Source organism: Physella acuta, unplaced genomic scaffold (genome assembly GCF_028476545.2).
Source record: "Physella acuta isolate Inbredline_101_S28 unplaced genomic scaffold, ASM2847654v3 ptg000489l, whole genome shotgun sequence".
NCBI classification, from domain to species: domain Eukaryota; kingdom Metazoa; phylum Mollusca; class Gastropoda; family Physidae; genus Physella; species Physella acuta.
This window is the reverse complement of record NW_026732008.1, coordinates 665,320-685,137: the sequence shown is the minus strand read 5'-3', so window position 1 is coordinate 685,137 and position 19,818 is coordinate 665,320. Positions and strand designations below refer to the sequence as shown.

General features: G+C 37.3%; 1 protein-coding gene across 2 annotated transcripts; it reads left to right on the top strand.

Moving 5' to 3' along the window:
- Window positions 1-14,583: 14,583 nt before the first annotated feature.
- LOC131944372 (uncharacterized) lies at window positions 14,584-17,076 on the top strand. Of its 2 annotated transcripts, none has more exons than XM_059304938.1 (2): window positions 14,584-14,727; window positions 16,377-17,076. In XM_059304938.1, the coding sequence occupies exon 2, from the start codon at window positions 16,390-16,392 to the stop codon at window positions 16,960-16,962; it is 573 nt and encodes a 190-aa protein (XP_059160921.1). In that variant the 5' UTR covers window positions 14,584-14,727; window positions 16,377-16,389; the 3' UTR covers window positions 16,963-17,076. The 2 variants fall into 2 exon arrangements, with proteins under 2 accessions (XP_059160921.1, XP_059160920.1); XM_059304937.1 differs by having other exon boundaries at window positions 14,585-14,727; window positions 16,388-17,076.
- The last annotated feature ends 2,742 nt before the right edge of the window (window positions 17,077-19,818 follow it).

Below are 19,818 nucleotides of genomic sequence, written 5' to 3'. Positions count from 1 at the left end.
CATATATATATGTGTATATACATATATATTTATGCATATATATATATATATATATATATATATATATATATATATATATATATATATATATATATATATATAAAGAATTTATTTTTGCGGGGTGGCTCTTTTTTTCTAGTTCCGCCACTGCCTGTACCTACTTTTATTATATACTATCCTAAATAGTATCTTTATCATTGCGGTTAACCGATACCGTTACAGATACTTTTAACAATGTGTTATCGTTACCCTAATCGATGGGTAATCATCAGGTATTTAAGTCCCACAGCAGTTTTCGGGTCGGGGTATGGTCCTGGAAGGCGTGGTAATTAAGAGGAGCAATGGTCATAAGAAAATATATGCGTGTTTTACTGATCATTAGTAGGCTATTTTGCAGGGGGCTGTGGAGGGGGAGGGATAATCGATTATAGCATTTTTAGTTAGCTGCTTGTTTCTATCAGCTTAGCGGTACTCGTAAACAAGAAAATCATTTGACTTTTTTTACTTTCTCGTATATACGAAGTATAGAGAAAGTCTTGTAATCGTGAAAAAAAAATCGAGATTTTGCAAATCTCGACGTTTTAGCCCTCCCTGAATCGGAAATACATAGTTTTGCAATCTTGTCCGCATGTCTGTGTGTGTGTGTGTGTGTGTGTGTCTGTCTGTCTGTCTGTAAACACGGTAACTTCAGTACCGTTACAGCTAGGTTGATGAAATTTTATAAATACGTATAATATCAAAATCGTAGATCTGTATCAACCTATGAGCGATTTCCGATAACCGGAATTGGAACTTTTTCTACTTTAAATGTTTCAAAAGCCTATAACTTGAGTACTACTTCAGATAGATACATGAAATTTAACAGGTAAGTAAAAGATGTAATTCTCTGTCATCTTTCAAATTTTGAGTAATTTCCGTTTGACCGCATGAAATATTTTTCGCTATTTCCGATTTCTCAAAAAGGCATGTGAATCTATAAAGTACTAATAATAATCTGCACTATTATGCACATTTTATTTGGCATTCACTTGGTTTGCAATTCTTTTTTCTACGAGATAGTATTCTATTTCAAAAAGTTTACGTATTTAAAATGGATCATGTCTATATCCCGAGTTCTCATCCCATGTTGTTTTATATAAGATATTCGAGAAAGTTTACGGGAGATCACTCCCGGTTTTTTTTTATTATAGCTAGTTAAATTGATTTGGAATAAATAACGATTGATGATGTGAGGTTGTAATAAACGAAATTATTGTGATATTTATGACATAGGCAATTATGTACCACACAATGTGACATTTAGGTTAGGTTAGGTTTGCTTGTCGCCCCTCCTGGGACATAGGCCGCTGACAAGAGCTTTCCAGATGTCTGTGTCCTGGGCTATTCTCGACAACTGTCCCCAGGTGTATCAAATCTTCTTGGCAGAGGCGTAGCGAGGGGGGGGGGGGCGGGGGGACATATGTCCCCGGGTGCCGACCTTAGGGGGCGCCAAAATGGGTTGGAAAAATAAATCGAAATCTTGAGGGGGGTGTGCAAATTGAAAGTTTGTTTCCGGGCACCGGGAAGGGTCGCTACGCCTCTGCTTCTTGGTATCTTATTCCAGGTCACGTCTCCAGGTCTTCCTTTGTCTGTCTCTCCTTCTCCTGTCACGTTGAACCATTCTCAAAGGAGCTTACGTCCACACAGACAAATTCACCAGCATGAAAAACACACAGCGTATACTTAATCAAATAATGCAAAAAATACACATCATACACATAATACCCATACTTAAGCTCTTCTGCTATACTGATCAGCACTATTTCTAACATTTACGCAATCTCGTGTCGTTGCATGCATACACAAACGCATTCACGAACAGATTATACAAACACTCATAAACATATTGTAAGCACTTGAAGAATATGTTTTAGGTGATAAAGTGATAGACTTTGATCACTTGCAATATACCTTATAAAGCATACATTATAATACCATCTCAGTAGCTTTGGCTATGTTTCATCCAGGTTAGAAAATTTTAAGGTTTTAAACGTGTAAAACGGAACGGAGTGGCCTTGCGGTAAAGAGCTGGACTGCTAACCCGTAAGTCTGGAGTTTGAATCCGTGTTCAAGTCATTACACCGTCTTTGAGTCAACATAACTCTGATGGGTGCCTAACTCACGTTAGGGTAAGTAAATTCGGCCGGGCATAGTGCTGATCACACTGTCCCTTCATTTGTCGATGTCACAGAAACAAGTGAACTCAACTTCACTTGCCTGGTATACCATCAGGTTTGAAAGGGAACTTTTGACACGTGTAAAATAGGAAAATCCACATTGTACAACTGCACTATTATCAGTAGTTGAAGCCTGTCTGTTGCTCTCCACATCACGACACCTCTTGAAATGTGACACCGAAGACAGTCTGCATCATCTGTGCACTGAATCCAGCTGAACTTTAATTATCATATCATAACCTAAAATTTGCAATAAAAACTTCGTGTTTATATCGAAGTACGATACAGCGATAAACTGCCTATTGTAATATGATATGGGTAATAATGAAGTCGGTGTGATGAATATATTTCACTTTCACCAGACAAGTTCCATTTATCATTGTATTCTGGACCTTCAACAAGAGGTAAGTATACTTTTTTTTAGCTTGTACAGTTAGTAGTTGTTTAAGGAGATAGATTAACACAACTTGAGGCAATATACCCTTGGCGGGGAAATGTTATCGTGTTTTGTCTTGAGCTATATGAGACATCACGTACTATATTTTTTACTATTTTATTTTTTTTCATTGTGACGTCTAACAATACAATATCATAAAATAGATTTACGAAATAAAGAATGTGTAATGTTAAATTGCTTGCTTGTATATTATGTGGAGTGTGGGAATTTTGTTTCAAGAAGTGGTATAAATTTTGGGACCCGGTGTTTGTTGAAGTTGATGATGCAACGTTATATCAGATGTGGAAACGGTCGAAAATGTCTACTTTAAGATATCCATTATATATATATATAGTTATATATATTTATTTATATATATATATATATATATATATATATATATACATTTTGGGGACGTGGTCTATGGAATATTAAGTTACATAAAGAAGGCGATTGGTTGAAAATGAAAAATCACACGTTACCATAACGCTATATTCTTTAACTAAGATAGTTGCTTATCTTACCTTTGAATTTATCATGTGTACCTTGGCCACAGGGACGGAGTGGTCTAGCCGTAAGTCTCGAGTTTGAATCCGGTTTCAAGTCAGTAGACGTCCCTGAGTCCACCCAACTCTGATGGGTACCTAACTCAGATTAGGGAAAGTATAGGCAGCTGAGCATAGTGCTGACTACACTATCTCTTCATATGCCGGGGTCACAGAAACAAGTGAACTCTACTTCACTTGCCCCATAGACCGTCAGGTTTAAAAAGGGAAACTTTACTTTTACCTAGGCCACCAGCAGGTTCAAAACTGTAAAGTATCCTTAAAGAAAAGCCGTAACATAGTCACGTGACAGAGCAAAATGTATGATATAAAGTTGCACATTTTTATAAAACGTTGCCTTTAGATGGTATACCGTGCATAATTTTAAACTTAAAATAAATGCTGTCGTATTCGTATTATTATGTGATAATCAGCCTTTTGATTCTTTGAGCATACGTGAATTAAGTTTGAAATAGTAATACCGCCGCTAATAGCTTACTTCAGAATTTCTGTTATATTGCATAAATTGTTTAAAACTATAGCAATAAATGCAGTCTATTTTGTTTTTTTAAATGAAGGAGAATTTTTTTTAAATATAATAATATATTTGTTATTTTCTCATTATAAATTATACCTCTTCGGTAGTTTCTGGCCTGTACGTACTAAATTGCTGTAGACATGAGGCACTCCATTGTAGTAGTCCAATCACTAGCTGTGCTGGTCCTTGTTGTCGGTGTCTACTGTGACTGTACCGTCGTGTTTTGGGATGACATCTTCAACAAGACCGGACTGTCCGAGTGCGATAGACAAGGCGACATCATCAAAAAGCTGTGCCGAATCGACACACGCACGCTGTCGGACGCTATCGAAAGTCTGGACTCTGTTCAATGCTGCTCAAAACCGGAGCCCTGGACGGAAGGCCACGACTACTTTCATGCAAATTGGTGGAGCTCTTTGAACCAGAACCACACTTGGTCTCTGTGTCCAGCTGGGTATTTCCTCACCGGTCTCTACAGGACAAATACGAATTCATACCTTGGGAACATCGAGGAGGGCCGGTGCACCAAACCGTTAAATCACCCACCGGCGTATGGTCATTGTCATGTTCAAGACATCACCGATTGTTTTGACCACTCGGGTTGTTGTGGGTGTGGGCCGGAGACCTTCGTTGTTGGCCTGTATCGTGGAGGTTGTGATACCCTGTCTTGTATAGAAAAGCTGCGCTGCTGCTCGGTGACAAAATCACCGTAACCTCTGCACAGATTTATTAAAGATCTGAAAATAAACTTGATACGCCGTTATGAAAAAAATTTATTTAGCCTTTTTAATTAAAAAATAATATTTTCAAAAAGGTAAAATAAAAGTAATAAAAGATACTGTTAAATAATGCTGTCTTTCGTTTGTAATATAGTATTGTGTGTTTATTTTCTTACAACAAAATACAATGATAAATACGGCGTTTAATACATTTACTTTGATCGAGTGTGTATGTCTATATTTATAAAAGCAAAGCAGGAATGTCTGTCACGTTGTTGCTCTCAACAAATGGATCTGATATTTGCAAAGTGTTGTAGAGGAATTTAGCTTGCCAAATTCTGCGGTCTACCAGCATTCTAACTGGAAAACTATAGCCATTTCTATAATCTAGTTTAAAATGACCAAAGACTGACTTAGATCACACAAAAAAATGAAAGATAAATTCCTTTAAAATATATAGCAAATTTATTTTCAAATAGCTGTGAAAATCAATTAATAAGCTCAAATAATTTATATTTGATCTTTGTCTGATGTAAACAGCTAATACGTTACAGATAAACAATGCTGTTCATTTATGCGCTTGTGCGTACTTTCACTCAAACACATGCAGTCACACATGCAGGCAAGATCTCACGCACATACTTGCAATGCATGAAAGATGCACGAACACCAACAGACGCAAACACGAACATATGTACATATAGCCAGTCTCAATCTCTCTTTTACACACACACACAAACACCCACCCACACACAGACAGGCAGACAGACAGACAGACACACACACACACAGACATACACAGACACCCACATACATACACTCACAAATACGCACGCATGCTAACACGCTCAACTACACAGTAAAGAACTTTCTTTTTCAACACAGCTCACACATGCGGACAAGAGCTCACTCACAAACACGCGTGCAATACGTGAAACACAAAATCTCATTTGGTAATTTTTTGCGTACATCTGCACATACAGTATCAAGTACTGATATTACCCGATAAGGCGCACTTAGCTGACTTCACGCCACACCCGACGTAGACCCAACATGCAGGCAAGCATGTACAAATACAACACTTCACTACAATTCTTAGTAACTTAGTTGTGACATCAGTTGTTTTTTATCTCTCTAGACCAGTGGTTCTAAACCGTTTTGGAGGTACCTAACCCCATCAGTTTCATATGCGGATTCACCAGCACAGACGAAATCCGAAGAGAAGAACGTCTATCCCCCCCCCCCCCCCCACCCGTACCCCAGTCTCCCCCCCCCCCCCCGGAACGAAATACAATATATACAGAAAAAATATACTTTTATCAGTGTTAGCCCCCCCCCCCCTCTTCCCCCGAGAATTTAGTACGCCCGCCCCCCCCCCCCCTCCCCCCAAAAAAATTAAAAAATTTAAGAACCAACTACCCCCCCCCCCCCCCCCCCCACCCGGAGAAAAATAGTCTGATAAAACACTATCTGCATGATTGAGACGTAGCGACTAAAAGTAACAAACGGGTCTAGATAATGAAAGTAGTGTGTACCTTTAGTATGAAAGACCTACAAATGTGACTAGTGTTTCTCTCGGAGACCCCCCCCCCCCCCCCATCGGGGAAAAATATTTATGTAGGCCCTATTTATTTTGATATAAGACGGTTTGGTCTAGCGGAAGAGAGCTAGACTGATATTCTGATATTCTGAAAGTCTCTAGTTCGAAACCGTGTTCAATGCAGTAGAATGTCCCTGAGTACTATAAGCTCTGTTGGGTACCTAACTCACGTTAGTTAAAACTAAGGCGGGTGGGCATAGTACTGACCACACTATCACTTCATATGCTAGTATTTTTTTAACCAGTGTTCGCCCTCCACCACCCCCACCCACGGAATTTTTATGTGGCCCCTCAAAGAGAAAAATGTTTGCTGAAAGAAACCCAGGTAACCTTTCCCCAACACCCCCACACCACGATCACTAAATGTCCTACAGGTAGTAGATAAGAAACCAAATTATTGGTACTAAATATGTAGGGAATCTAGGATATAGAGAGGGTGTTATTTTTAAAACTAGCAGCAAGGCTGGTTGGGTAGTTGAAGAAGTGAGGCTATCTTTTTTTTTTAATTATTCATTTGACGCTCATGGGTATTTTGCTGCAAGCTTCAGCTAAATCTAAATTGATAGCTACTAGATCTTTAATAATACTTAAAAACATTATAGAAAAAAAAACTCATTTTCATTTAAATTATTACTTTGGTCGTTTCTAAATATTTCTATATTATTATTTTTTTATATACTTGTCTTTGCTCAATGATTTCATATAGATCCCTTTATGAAACTTATTATTTAAGTTTCTTTAGTAAATTTTAAAATTTTCAACAATAATAACAGCCTAATGATAATGCATAGTTCATAGGTAAGACGCCATTAGGATTTTAGAGAGGTTTAGGTGTGGGGGGGGGGGGGTCACAATCAAAGAAAATTGTCTTGGCTTATTATCAAAAAAATAATAACTGGTTACTTTTGTTGCATTTATTTAATAATTATATTAACACTGGTCATCACAGGGTACAAAGACATGGCATCATGTACATATTACATTCCAGAGGATAGCAACATAGTAACCCTGTATAGAACATTTGAAATATGTTTAAACATCACACACAAACGACAACCGATCGTTGACTCGGCACCACCCGTAGCATACTTTTGTTGGAAGAAACACTGGGGGGGGGGACTAACAAAAAGCCAGAACCTCATACACCCCCACCTCAATGACGTCAATTATAAGTAGTAATTGACTATTAATAATGTTCAATTAATTCTAAACGTTCTAATTAATTTCTAAATAATTATATAAAAATAATCATACCTGCCCTGTTTTGTGAATGAGATGTGCCTAATACTATGAAAGTAAATTAATATCTGTTGACTAGTGCTGTCTGGTGTCTGACAAAATGTGCTGAAGTGGTGAATCGTACGGTTAGGATGTAGTTCATAAATGATACATTTATCTCCTCGATACTTGCGAGGTTTAGAAAGAGGGATGGGGGTCGGCTCGGGAAAAAACTTGAAAGAGACAACAAAACGCCTTGATCTATGTACGTCAGCATAGCCCATTGTAAAACTTACTCAGGGGAGATAATTCCAAGTATAGGCCTTAAAAGTATACTATGATATTTCTTGTAAAAGCAAAAGCAAGTAAACGTATAAAAAACTGAAGTTTCAAGTATTATATTATTTTTTATTATTCGTAGGATACAAGATAGTACAGGATACAAATTCAACCACAATCACAAACACATATTAACATTGAAAAATGTACAATGGATTTCGGTTTCCTTACCAATGCCGCAAAGAAGAACGGCGCATCATGAAAGCCCACTTCATATGATGCGGCTTTTCGTGCTATGGACTTTATTGTTTTTTAAAAAGAATTTTGCCGGCGACAGCGTGTGTTTGATTGTAGGGAAATAGAACTCGGCCTTGACGATGGTTAAAAAATACAACTATAAATAACTGTTTTAAATATGTAAAAAATTTGAAGATCGTGGTATAGTGACTGTAAAATAAAGATAATCGTACCGCAGCTACCGTGTTTTTCTTTTACAAACCAAATATTAAGGCATAAATGCACGAAATTTAAATTCAAAATTTTTAAAAAATTTAAATTTGGTCAGCCGTGGGCCCCTTAACGGCCTGCCTCCCCCCCCCCCTCCCGCATTGCGGGGTCTGGCGGCAATGTAGTTCCGCCCCTGTTCATCAGGTAAATGAACAACTACTGACCAGTGTCTTTAACAAAATGTGCAGAAGTGGTCAGTTTACAGTTCAGTAGTTCATCGACGGTTCGTTAATCTATACATTACATCTTATTTTAAGAGTAAGGGTGTGGTGAGGGGTAGAGGTGAGGGGTAGGGGTGAGGTGGGGGGAGGGGAGAGAGTTGGGAAGGTTCATTGTTGGAAGGGGACAAGAAAGCGCCGATAAACATCTACATCAATAGTGCCGACTTTTTCCGGGCGTCTAGAAGACCAGGTAGTCGCCACAACATTTCCCCAGCCCGATTTCAAAGCGTGCCGGCACTGTCAAATTTCAGATGCTTCGCTGAAGGGAGATAACTTAAACTTTTACAAGTTTATTGATACAGTTGTGAAAGTAAAAATGAACGCAATTATAAATGTATGAGATCGAAATAAATAATTATATTTTTTGTAGAATTCAGGCCAGTAGTTTAAACACACAATCATAGATATGTATTTTAATAATGTTAACAATATAACAATGTTTTTTTGTTCTCCTAATCGACGCCACTAAAAAAGAACGGTAGGCTACGTTTTTGAAGTTGTCTATATGTCTGGCGGTCTCTCGAGCTGAAGTCTGTGCATTTTTCTCAAACACGTTTGCCGACTATCATGTTTGTTTGTAACTGTAGATGAAAGATTACTCGACCTCCACCTAATTTTTTTTTTTACATTTTTTTTGTAATAACTTAGCCAGGATTTTGGGGCCCCCAATCGGTCTTGCCCCCCCCCCCCCCCGCATTGCGGGGTCTTGCGGCACTGTAGTTCCGCCCCTGGGTGGGGTATGACACCACCGCGTTCAAAGGCTACGCTCGCCTGCCTGTTGCGTCACGGACTGATGGGGGCGTGGTGAGGCTAGGGTGTTACGTTGGGTGTACCATACCGTGTGGGATGGGTGAACAGGAAAAAAGGTCACAGGAGTTGGCGAGTGCGGATGTCACTCATTCGGAACATTAAATGTGTCAATTTCCTCCACCGCCACATTCATTTGAGTGTGTCATCTGTGCGGTCACTGATGTATGTGTTTTCAAACTATTTGGGCTCAACGGGTCACTATAACACCTCTTCACCCCCATGTCCTAGTTGACCTTTTTTTGTTTCTGACCAAGAGATAAGAAATTGGGCAGAGTACGATTTGTGGGGTAGAATGTAAATTCTAGCAATACCTTGATGAAAGCTCTCAACCTCTATAAAATCGTTTGATGTACATTGGCACATTGACGTAGGGGGAGGGGGATGAGGGTGGTATGGGATGGGATGGGCTGGTCAGGTGATTAACGCAAAATAAATGGCAATGCCGTCGAAGCGTGATATAGCGATTGATGTACTAATCCTACAAAACAAAATGTCGGTGAGTATGGCACCTGTCTACACGCGGGCTTGACTATTCTACCACATGTGAAATATGGCAGGCTTTGGGTGAAAGTCGATCATAAATGGAGTGGGGATGTGGGGGATGGTTACGGGTGGTTTTGGGCTTGGGCGTTTCATTGAGTGTTTGTGTGGGTGGAGAGGGATTGTTAGCACTATAATTTTGGAATAATGAAAATATATTTGTCTTCAGAAATTGTTTATGGTTAAAAGAAAACTGGCTTCAAGCGAAAAGCCTATAGCGCTGACCATCGCAACACTCTCCACCCACATATACACTTTATGAAACGCCCAAACCTATATCCACCCGTAACCCTTCCCCCCTAATTTGCGGTGAAAGAAATGTGAGGGGGGGGGGGGATGGGGGTAAAGTTCTATTTTGGTAAACTCAACCTGCGGTGCGTTGGGGTGGGAGGGGGTTCTTAGCGTTAAAGTTGCGCCATATTCACACTGGTAAAAAAGGTGAAAGGCGGGCCCCCACCATTCTCTCTCTTTCCCCAGACATCTACTATGTTCGACTAATATTGTGTTTAAATTTCCCCCATACTGAGTGGTGAGGGGGGGAGCAAGTACTGATGAGGAAGGAACAAGTATATTTAGTGGACGCGAGCGAGTTGACGATAATCCTTCCATTGTGTAGTTGACATGGAATAAACATTTTTTTTTTAGATTTAGACCGTAAAAATAATTTTAAAAAATAAAAACTTAAACCTAAAATGAATTTAGAAATTTTATATTTTTAGAATAAATGTTATAAAAGTGAGCTAACATGTTAAAACTTTATTTCATCTTATCAAGTTCAACCTACACACATATTTGATGTAATTAAAGTCAATCCACCTTATTTAATTAAATATACCTGCTCATTATTAATGGCTATCCTCCCCTTAACACATGCTTTTTGTAGGAGATTTAAATAGAATAAGATGTCGAAGCAATAATTACAAGACATATAACACCCTAACCATTCTTTTATGAACGTATATTTTGTTCTGCAAAATATATTTCCATAGCTTTGAGACATTTGAATATGTTAAGCATGAAGTGTTTTGTTTTTTGTCTAAACACTTTTTTTTTAAACGATGGTGTTAAATGTGGGCAGTAAACGTACTTGAACTGATGTTACTATGCGTTGCCATGCATTGGCGTTAGAAAATCTTAAAACTGTCTTCTTATTTCACGCGAATTAATAGTTATTGAAATTACAATATAAAAATGTTTTAAATCTAAGAAACATGGGGCAGATAAAGCTGAGTTCAACTGTTTAAATAACCACGTCTTACAGTGGATTGTGTGTTCAGATTTCCTCGCCCACGCCCCACTTGTGTCCAAAACGTGGGCCGCTAGTCTAGTTAAATTAAAATACAATGCCTGGGAAGGGGATCTGTCCTTGAACTCAAGATTAAAAAAACCAGACGTGTAACCTGATGAAGCGTATCAGACGAATGTTATGTAATGTCAGAGACAAGCGTCTAGCGAGATTTCTGAAAGGATGCCCTCTTTGCGATAAATGGGCGGTGGGGGAGGGTGATTATGTAAAAGATACAAAGATGAAAGGCGACCGAATGGGCTTGTGTTAAATGGTAAACGGAAAAAAAGTCACAGGAAAAAAAAACACAGAAAAAAAGTCACAGTTTTTGCTAGGAAAAAAAATCACAGAAAAAAAGTCACAGTGGAAAAATTTTATCGGAAAAAAAGTCACAGAAATAAAGTCACAGAAAAAAAGTCACAAAAATCTTTTTAGAAATATTTTTATTAATTTGTTAAGAATTGTAAAATTGTGTATGTTTATTGTTGTGGGTTGTATTTTTTTATAGCATAAATTATTTATAGATGTTAAAAGCATTATGATTTATAACAATTGTAAGTAAAAATATTCTAAGATAATTAACACAATAATCTCAACTTTTGTTACGTATTTAGTTAAATACGCGGTAGTAAAGTTAATTATAAAAGATATTTAGGCACATTTTGCCTTAGGCTATTCTCCGGTCGGCCTCTCCTCAGTAGGCATTGTCCGAACATATTTTGTGTTGTTGACGTTATGCGTCAATGACAGCCTTTGAACCTTGTCGGCTTTCTGTTTTGATCCTAAGTTTTGTTAAGTAATAAGCGTGATACATGTGGGCAGTAAAGGTGGTTGAACTAAACATAACTATTGTTGCCATAAGTTTAGGGCAGCAAGTCAGATGAACTTACCATTTCACGGTAATTTAATAGTATTTAAAAATAACACGATGAAAACCGTGGACTTTGGAGCATTCTATTAAATGCTACCAATCTTAAGTTTAAAATAATTACAATCCACATACTTCATAATAAATATTTTTAGATGAATTATAAAAATTCCTATGCGTATACAGCCTACACACATTACATTACATTTAATTAATCCTAAGTTAATTTGCACTCTCTAAATATTTAATACATAAAAGTATTAACAAATATCATGCAAATATATATTTGTGACTTTTTTTCCTGTGACTTTTTTTCCTGTGACTTTTTTTCCTGTGACTTTTTTTCTGTGTTTTTTTTTTCCTGTGTTTTTTTTTTCCTGTGACTTTTTTTCCTACAATCGTGTTAAATAGGTATTGCGCGGGCTATTTTTGCGATTGGATAAACTAATTCTACAATGTCAGTCAGTAAGAATTTGGTAGCTCCTCCCATATCAAGAAAGACGAACTATTCATTGGTTTTGAATACCACCAATGGTGCTTTCAGTTTAAAGATTGGTTATTTTATAGTGACCAATACTAACACAATATTAAAACACGTGACTGTATATGTTAGGCCCTCTTTTACGAATACTTTTTTTGGCCATTTATATTATTGCCGTGATTAATGTTAGTGCTCTTAGGACTTAAATGAATATTATTCAGACTCATCATCTTTTCCGTTCGTGTTCAAGACACATGGGGCACACTAAGTTATTCATCTTTGCTATTTCTTTCATTGTTGTGATCAGTGTTAGTATTCTAAGGACTTAAATTAAAATTATTCGGACTCGTGATCATCTTTTCCGTTTGTGTTCAAGACATGGGACATACTAAATAATACCTAAATCTACAACTACATTTACACCTTAATTCTATTTAAAACTTTTCATTATTTTAGAAAATATTTTTCTTAAAATAAAAAAGCTATGCTGTCTAAATATTTAACAGCTTTAGCCACATCGTTTAAAAAATTGACTCGCCCCCTTTTCTCTTACTTTCTCCCAATTTCTCACCCCCGTATAGCGAATATTCGTCATGGTTCGATTGATTGAGTTAATTTTTTGGCCTAAATGGCATAGTGTTTACTTTCTTGTACAATGAGTTCTTAAGAAACAATTAAATCAAATTCGACCTAAATTGTAAGCGGCAGACATAGGCTCCGCATATTTCTTGTTTACATGTTTTAGTTCTCTAACTTTTAAGGAGTTGTAATTTGTATTTCATTATTTTATTTGGCTATAGTTAATTTAAATGATGCACTTAAATTATTTAAGTTCATCTAAGGTCTTTAAAACACTGCTGATAATTGTCTGCTTGTTCACATTAAATCTAAATTCTTCATATTTAAACAAGCATGGTCTGCCGAAAAGAGAAACCTTTGTCTATATAGCCGCGTTTTTTTTTTGAGCTCGTAGCGAAGTATTGTTTCTACTGCAGAAATTAAACCAAGGGAAAAAATCGAAAAATCAAATTGTCGGCTGTAAGGAGCTTTAGGTTTTTTTAAAGTTTATTGTCCGTATAAATTTTGTCATACGTTAAAAATGATACCATTCAATAAAGGATTTAATTTCGCTAATTTTGATGTACGTTAAACGCGTGAAACATTAACGTTAACATTTTTAGGTTGGTTTAAATAATTGAAAGTCAAAGAAGCATGCTTCTATCCTTTCCGATACTTCCTCATAAGCTCCTATAATGAAATTATGCCACCTAACATAGTTTTAAACCTGTATATTCCTATCGGTCCGGTGATTGCAGCGTTCGAAATCACTCCGCTAGGTAGGAATTAACCTGCTTTAAAATTTATGCCCAGTTTTTGAAACGACAGGTCTGTTAGAGACGTTGTTGAATTAAAAAGAAGAATTAAAACCTAACCTACACACCCGTATGGAGCTTCATATATACAAATAGGTTAATCTCAAAGTATAGACAAATCCATAGCTACTTTTCTGTTATCAACGATAGTAAAAAAAAAATCCAATAAATATATTTTGTTTTTTGCTTACAATTACAAAGAATGTTGTACATACAAAAGGTGTCGACGTGGTCGACTCAGTAAAAGCTCATGGTTCGATCCCTTAGGACAGCCACTCTTCTAGTAGAGACAACTCCTAAATCAAACAACTGCTGCCTTGTAGTTTGTTCTGGGTTGGACACATGCGATGGAAGCAAATCCAAAAGGAAAAGCAGGCTGAAATCGGAGTCATGACCTCAACAGCGCATTGACACGTATACTTAATTTTGTTGGAAGGACTAAAATTAAAAGCGAAGAAGAAAAAGGAAAGAAAAAGTATGTCCAAAGCAGAAGCCTTTTCTCCGCAATATTTTAACTTGTGCTCTCCCTAAAACAATAAATGTGTTTTTGATAGAATTCGCTTACAAAACCCGACGTTAGTGAGTAAATCACATCAGGCTAGCGTTCTTTATCAAATCTACATATCAACCGTGCCATAACCGTAAGCTGCTGTATCTTCTTTTCTTGACTAAACCATTGACTAGTCGTCTTCTTGTCTTCACATTAAATACACGTTTGTACACTCCCCAAGACCAGCAGTTACCTCAATGTTTTCAATATAAATATTTTTTTTTTGACGGGGTGCATCATTTGGTGCCGCGCCGGGTTACGCCAGACCTAGTGATGCCCACTGGACAGAGAGACTGACCGAGAGTCGGACAGACAGACACATATTATTTATTATATAAAAGCTTATATAAAACACCCATAGATCGTGTTACTTACTCATTCGCCTATCATTAGCATACGCTCCTCCCACATTGGACAAACAGTCACATCAATTAATTGCTACTAACTGCTGTCAAATCAGGAAGGCTTATTGATCGTATATTTTCCTTTATAACTTCTGTCATTGTAATTATTGCATTCTAGATCTGCACCAAGGGTTGAGGTATGTTACTGTTGGTCAACTTATAACTAGATAAATCCGATTTGTTTACATTACTTAATCAACTCCTTTTATGTTGTTTATTTTAGACTACTGATCTTCTTGTGTAACGCAAACATGCAAATGAACAGAGTAGAGTTTGTATTTTAATAAAAACAAAATTGGCGAAATTCACATTTGAAGCAAATGTTAAGGACTGAGTAAGATTTAATGTATTAAAGTTTTAAACCCAGCTTAAATAGTGGTAGTAGCTTAGTTATAAAATACGTTATTGGACACGACTTTAAAGACATTACAAGATACAAAACATGTGAAGGCCTACTTGGGTATTATCGAAAAGGGAAATCAATTAAAAACCTGTTTTCGTGTTAATTTTTTAGTGGTAAAATCATGCTAAAAATATTCCATCCCATCCGTCATCTGCACCCTAAACAAACTTCAGTTTAGTTTTTAAAAATAAGTTTTTTTATATATTATGTAATATTACCCATTTCGAATCTTGCATTATAATTTATAACGAGATAAATGGCCAGTTGAGGAAAGATACTACGGGCGCTAGGTTGATAGTGTTCTCTTTTTTTCTAAATCAAAACCAAAAACATAATCACCACCTCAACTTCAAATTTAACCGGAAACGAAAAATGTCATTGAAGACGGATGTCTGAGCAGAATCGCATTTTAACCGGAATTAAGCTTGATCTACGCGTAGTTTCTGGATATTGATACTAAACGTAGTCGAAGTTATATACCTAATCCTTGCACCTAATCACAAACACGACATAAGTCGCATTTGGGAGGGGGGGGGGGGGGTCCGCCACTCGCAACCCCCCCCCATACACACATACACACCCTAAAACACGTCTACCTGCCATTCAACGAAATATAATTTTTGTAGAAAACATATTTTACCAGTGTCTGTCCCCTTCCAAACAATTTAGTCCACCCTTACTCCCGAAAATGTCAAGTACCCCCCACCTCCGGGATGGAATAACTCTGAAAGAAACAGTCGTCGCATTTGTAGATTATACAAACTAAAGGTAGAGCCTACTTCTATAATATAGACCTGTTTCCTACTTTTGGCTGATAAATTTCACTCACGCAAGCAGTGTTCTTTTCAGGCTTTTTTTTCCGGGGATAGGGCACTTGAATTTTTGCAGGGGCGAAAAATTTCTCCCTGTCGGGGGAGACCGACATTGGTAAAAGTAAATATTTTCTATATAAATTTTATTACGGGGATTTTTTTTTTTGCGGGGAGGGGGGGGGGGGGCATTATATGTTCTACCTTGGGGTGGGGGGGGGGGCTTCGCCCCTACCCGAAGAGATGTATGAAAGAAACTCTTCACGCAAAACACTTTTAAGATTAGACAAAATTGGCTTTTTAATTCAATGTTTACTCGAGAATTAATGACGTCATATTACTGCACTATCCGCCTTGAGACTATTTTCTACTATATGCTCTATGTGACGTCACGTTTCGTTTTTCGAATTACTATGCCTGTTTTTATTCTGCTTCTGTTTTCGCTAAAGCGTTCTTAACAGAAAGATAGATAGACAGATAGATAGATAGATACACAGATAGACACACAGCGAAACTATTATTATAGATACTTAAAAAGTCATTATTCTTTCCGTTGTTTTTCATTCATGAACAGTGTTATTTCAGAAATGAGCATCTATATTGAATTCAAAGTACTCGCTGCGCTAGTTTTTGTTGCTGTTGTGGAACCCGATTGTCGTGATGTAAACTGGGAAGATTCCTTTGACAGGCTTGGACTGTCAGAGTGTGATCGAATGGGCGACATGCTCGTCAGTTTCTGCCGAAGTCCTGTGGACCGATCCGATGATCGTATTGGCCGACTGGAACGTGCTAGATGCTGCAGTAAACCATTTCCATGGCAAGAAGGCAATGACTATGTTAAAGAAAATTGGTGGCATTCTATGGACACAGATTCTACCTGGTCACTGTGTCGAGATGGGTATTTCCTCACTGGTCTGTATAGGTCAATCGGAGGGTCAACTCTCAGCAACATCGAGGAAGCACGCTGCACCAGACCACTTAATCACCCTGCTAAGTATGGACTCTGCGAAGATGTTGACATCTCGGATTGTTTTGAGCAGGCTAAGTGTTGCTCTTGCCCAGACGGAAGCTTCATTGTTGGTCTGTATCGTGGTGGGTGTAGCGACCTGCGATGCTTGGACAAGCTACGCTGCTGCACGATGACTGTGTCACCTAAATAAACAAGAAGTTCAATGAACAAAAGTATAGGAACTATATTTTTGGATTCAAGAAATTAAAATCTATCTTTACTTACATGACAATTGAACTGAACTTTAATAAATTGTAAAAACTGTATTGTTGTGTAAAGTTGTCTTTATTTTTATTAAAAATGTTGTTAAAATTTTGGAAGACAAAATATTTATTAATAAGCGTACTAATCATCACTAACAACTAGCCTAGAAGTCATACGTCACAAACGGTTGAAGTAAACTAAAAGGAAGTCAAAAAAAAAGATGAATTAATATAACATAAAATTGATGCTGACAAAGTCCAATGAAAGCATAAATTACTGAAGTAGAAAGTAAAGATTCCTCTTTAGACCTAGTGATCTATTGGGGATATGAAGTGGAGTTGAAATTATGTTTCCTGACCTTGGCATACGAAGGGATATTATGGTCAACTCTATGCCAGCCGCCTTTACGTTTCAGAACATAATTTAGGAACCCATCAGAGTTGGGTGGACTCAGTGACATTCCACTGACTTTAACCCGGATTCGAATTCGAAACTTTCGTGTAAGCAATCTAGTGCTCTATGCAAGGCCTACCAATAATACTGAAGTAGAGCGACTGAACGATTTCACATTCAATGACAGTTTTGTCAATTTCGAGTTTGAGTGTCGCCATTTAAATGAAAACACAGAAGAGATAAAGCTAGGTGAGGGCGGATGTGGCAGCCGACCCTAATAAAGCGACTAACTGGATAGTATAAAAATAAACACTCATTTTGAGTTGGATGACTGAATGATGCGTAGTCAAATTTCAGGGAATAAATTGTTACTTTGCTCACGTGGCTAATTTAACTGTTATCTAAATCAATTTGATGACAATCTTCAGCTAGGGAAAGTAGCTTATCGTAGTAGTGTTGGAGGTTATCCCGTCCAACATTAAAATTATAAACGAAGAAGAACAAGTAATTAAACATTCATGTTTCTCTTTAATCTTTATGATGTGATGTGATCTGACCAAGTTGTCTTTAAATTGTGTCCGTTTGATTGTGAACTTTGAAGCCAGGAGCAGGTAATCTGAAGCTATGTCTTTTCCTCGTTATACTGTCACGTCCAAAAGACTTCCTAAATTTTTAGTAACTATGATAAGGTCTATCTGGTATTCATTCGGTCCAGGAAGGGGGGGGGGGGGTGTTCTTCCGGATAGCTTTGCATAGACATATTATCCCATTATTGTAAAAGCTGTTTAGGGAAAATATACCTGCAAGACCTTAAAACGCTGGAGGTACAAAGTAATTGGATATTTGCCTCAAAAGTCGTTAACAATCTCCCATGAAAATTCGTACAGACATGACGGCAAGTCAGGGAGACACAGTGGCGGAAGTACAGCACAACGTTTGCGTGATTGTATTTCAGTGGGTGTATACAATTTTCTAAATTACAAGTATAAAGTTCGTTAAAGAAACATCTTTATACAAAGCAAGAATTAACTCTCATGAAAAGCTAAACTCCTGTTACACTCATGTTTCATGGGGCTAAACTTATTGTTATAGAAACACCGATGGGCGTTAATCCATTGACAGAAATCGTACATTCAGTGTTAAATCTTAAATAATGCCAATCATATTCCTTTACTATAAATGCAACCCGTATTACCATTTTTTTAACTGGGCAGCATACAATGTTTTTAAATCGCTATCAGTCATATCCCTTTATCCCTAGATAACCAGGATTGTTTTCTTTTTGTGTCTGGTACACGAATAAGCAGAAGTTTTTAATTACGTGAGCTGGCCAAAGTTATCCAAGTGAGAAGCAAGGACTGTCTAAAGCTATGTCAACACAAACGAACTGAAGCAGCTTTTAATGAGGTTTTATCAAAACTTCTGGTTTGGTCCGGGACATAAAAGGTAAATAAAAGGAAACAAATCTGCCACCCTGTTTGGTTTAAGATTTAATCATTTATTTCCCTTTAAATGTCACACGACTTGAGCTGACCGAACAGAAAATGTAGTTAACCATTCCAAGGATCAAATAAATTGGAACAGTACACGCGTATTTTTTTCTTACTTGAGATAGTGGTTGCAAAGTTTTAGTGAGACTATAGTGAGAATTGTGAAACCAAGGTGTAAATAAAAGTAGACAACCATTGCAGTGGCGGAACTAAAAAAAAGGGCCACCCCGCAAAAAGATCTCAGGGCCCCCTATATATATATATATATATATATATATATATATATATATATATATATATATATATATATCAGAAGTTTTCTAATACGTGAGCTGGCCAAAGTAATCCAAGTGAGAAGTAGGGACTCCTCAAATCAGAAGCAGAGGCGTAGCGATGGGGGGGGGGGGGGCAGGGGGGTACATATGTCCCCGGGCGCCGACCTTAGGGGGCGCCAAGATGGGTTGTAAAAACAAATTAAAATGTCATTTTAGCTGTATTTTTGCATTTTATAAATTGTTTGAGGGGGGGGGTGCAAATCGAAAGTTTGAGGGGGGTGCAAATTGAAACAATTAGGCCTATATATTTCTGTCTAACTAAGCATTTACCGGATGGTTACCCTTTGAAGAACAAAGCAGTCGTAATTGAATTAATACATTTTTATACATATATAGGTTTATACAAATGCGGTCTAAACATAACAAGTTTATACTTTACAAACTAATACAAAAGACGTTAGCTAGTGAGCAGCAATGAATACATCAGATTTTGTCTGGCGGCTTCTTGTCTTTTTCGTAGACGTATGTCCTGTTCCGAATTTAATTGATATTTTTCTATTACATCAGCGGCGAATTAAATTGTAAATAGTGATGTTAAGAATAAAAACAGCATATTCTCACTTGATAGCTTATACAATAATCTGG